This window comes from Penaeus monodon, chromosome 14 (assembly GCF_015228065.2).
Source record: "Penaeus monodon isolate SGIC_2016 chromosome 14, NSTDA_Pmon_1, whole genome shotgun sequence".
NCBI lineage: Eukaryota > Metazoa > Arthropoda > Malacostraca > Decapoda > Penaeidae > Penaeus > Penaeus monodon.
This window is the reverse complement of record NC_051399.1, coordinates 47,567,661-47,569,008: the sequence shown is the minus strand read 5'-3', so window position 1 is coordinate 47,569,008 and position 1,348 is coordinate 47,567,661. Positions and strand designations below refer to the sequence as shown.

At 44.5% G+C, this 1,348-nt stretch overlaps 1 protein-coding gene across 1 annotated transcript in view; it reads right to left on the bottom strand.

The window, feature by feature from the left end:
* LOC119580738 overlaps positions 1–1,118 on the bottom strand; it is a gene marked incomplete in the record, with an annotated part of 37,817 nt that extends 36,699 nt beyond the window's left edge. The window contains 2 exon segments of the mRNA XM_037928833.1: positions 108–345; positions 1,047–1,118. Of these exon segments, the coding sequence (XP_037784761.1) occupies positions 108–345; positions 1,047–1,118 (310 nt within the window).
* Positions 1,119–1,348: the final 230 nt, after the last annotated feature.

The following is a 1,348-nucleotide window of genomic DNA, read 5'->3' as shown; positions in this document are numbered from 1 at the left end:
AAAGAAAAAAAAAAGCATAAAAATCAAAAACAAAAAACAACAACAAAAAAATAACATAGGAAACCAAAGACGCACGAACAGACGGGAGCAAATGTATGGAAACTAACCAAACCCAGAATCAGACCTGGGTGCCCCTTGCGTCGACGACCTTCTCCTCCAGCTCCAAGGTCGACCTTCCCCATCTCTGCTTGGAGGAGGAGGAGGTGGCGGAGAAGGACCTGGTGGTGCTCGAGCGTCCCTGTGACCTGGGAATAGCGTACCTGGAGGCTGACCCGATTCTCGCTCGCGGTGCTTTTGCAGGTCGCGGAGGAGGGTCGGCGGGTGACCTGCTTTTGAGGGGGGTACCTGTTGGGGGGGGGGGAGAAGAAGAGGGGGGTTAGGTGGGGAAGGCTCTGGGGATGATGGTGGTGTTGGTGGTGAGAGTAATAATGTTGGTGGTGGTGAAGAAGGTGGTGGTGATGATGGCGGTGATGGTGGTGAGAGTAATAATGTTGGTGGTGGTAAAGAAGGTGGTGGTGATGATGGTGGTGGTGGTGATGAGAAAAAGGATGTTGGTGGTGACGATGGTGGTGAAGAAGGTGGTGGTGGTGATGATGGTGATGATGGTGATGGTGGCGATGATGGTGATTTTGATCGTGATAATGGTAAAGATGATGATAATCATAACGGTGATTTTTATAGTAAAGTTGATGGTGACAAGAAAATAATTATAGTAGTGATGATAGCAAAACAACAAAGATAAACAGGAAAAAAAAACAACAATGATAATAGCAACAAAGATAATGATAATGATAACAATAGTAGTAATAACCTCAAACATATTGGTCCATCTCAACGCATCTCAAATTGACCAGTAACTCGATTCCAAAAATGGGAGAGAGAAAAAAGGAGAGAAAATAAAAAAAAGAAGATAAATAAAAAAATAAAAAAACAAACAAAGAAGAAGAAATGAGAGAAAGAAAGAAACAAGCAAAGAAAACAAATTGTGGATGTTCCTAATACTGCCTTTGTATATATGCGTTTGCTAAACACACAAACCCAAGCACGTGTTCTTGCAGACTGGCGTAACAAGGGTCAGATGCACAGAGAAAAAGGCTGACGTATTTGGTTATGGTCATGGTTGTTGTATTTGTAGTGAGGTAAAAGAGGAGAGAGAGAGACAAAGAGAAGAGAGAGAGAGAGAGAGAGAGAGAGAGAGAGAGAGAGAGAGAGAGAGAGAGAGAGAGAGAGAGAGGGAGAGGGAGAGGGAGAGAGAGTGAGTGAGAGAGAGAGAGAAAGAGAGGAGAGGGGAGAGAGAGAGAGAGAGAGAGAGAGAGAGAGAGAGAGAGAGAGAGAGAGAGAGAGAGAG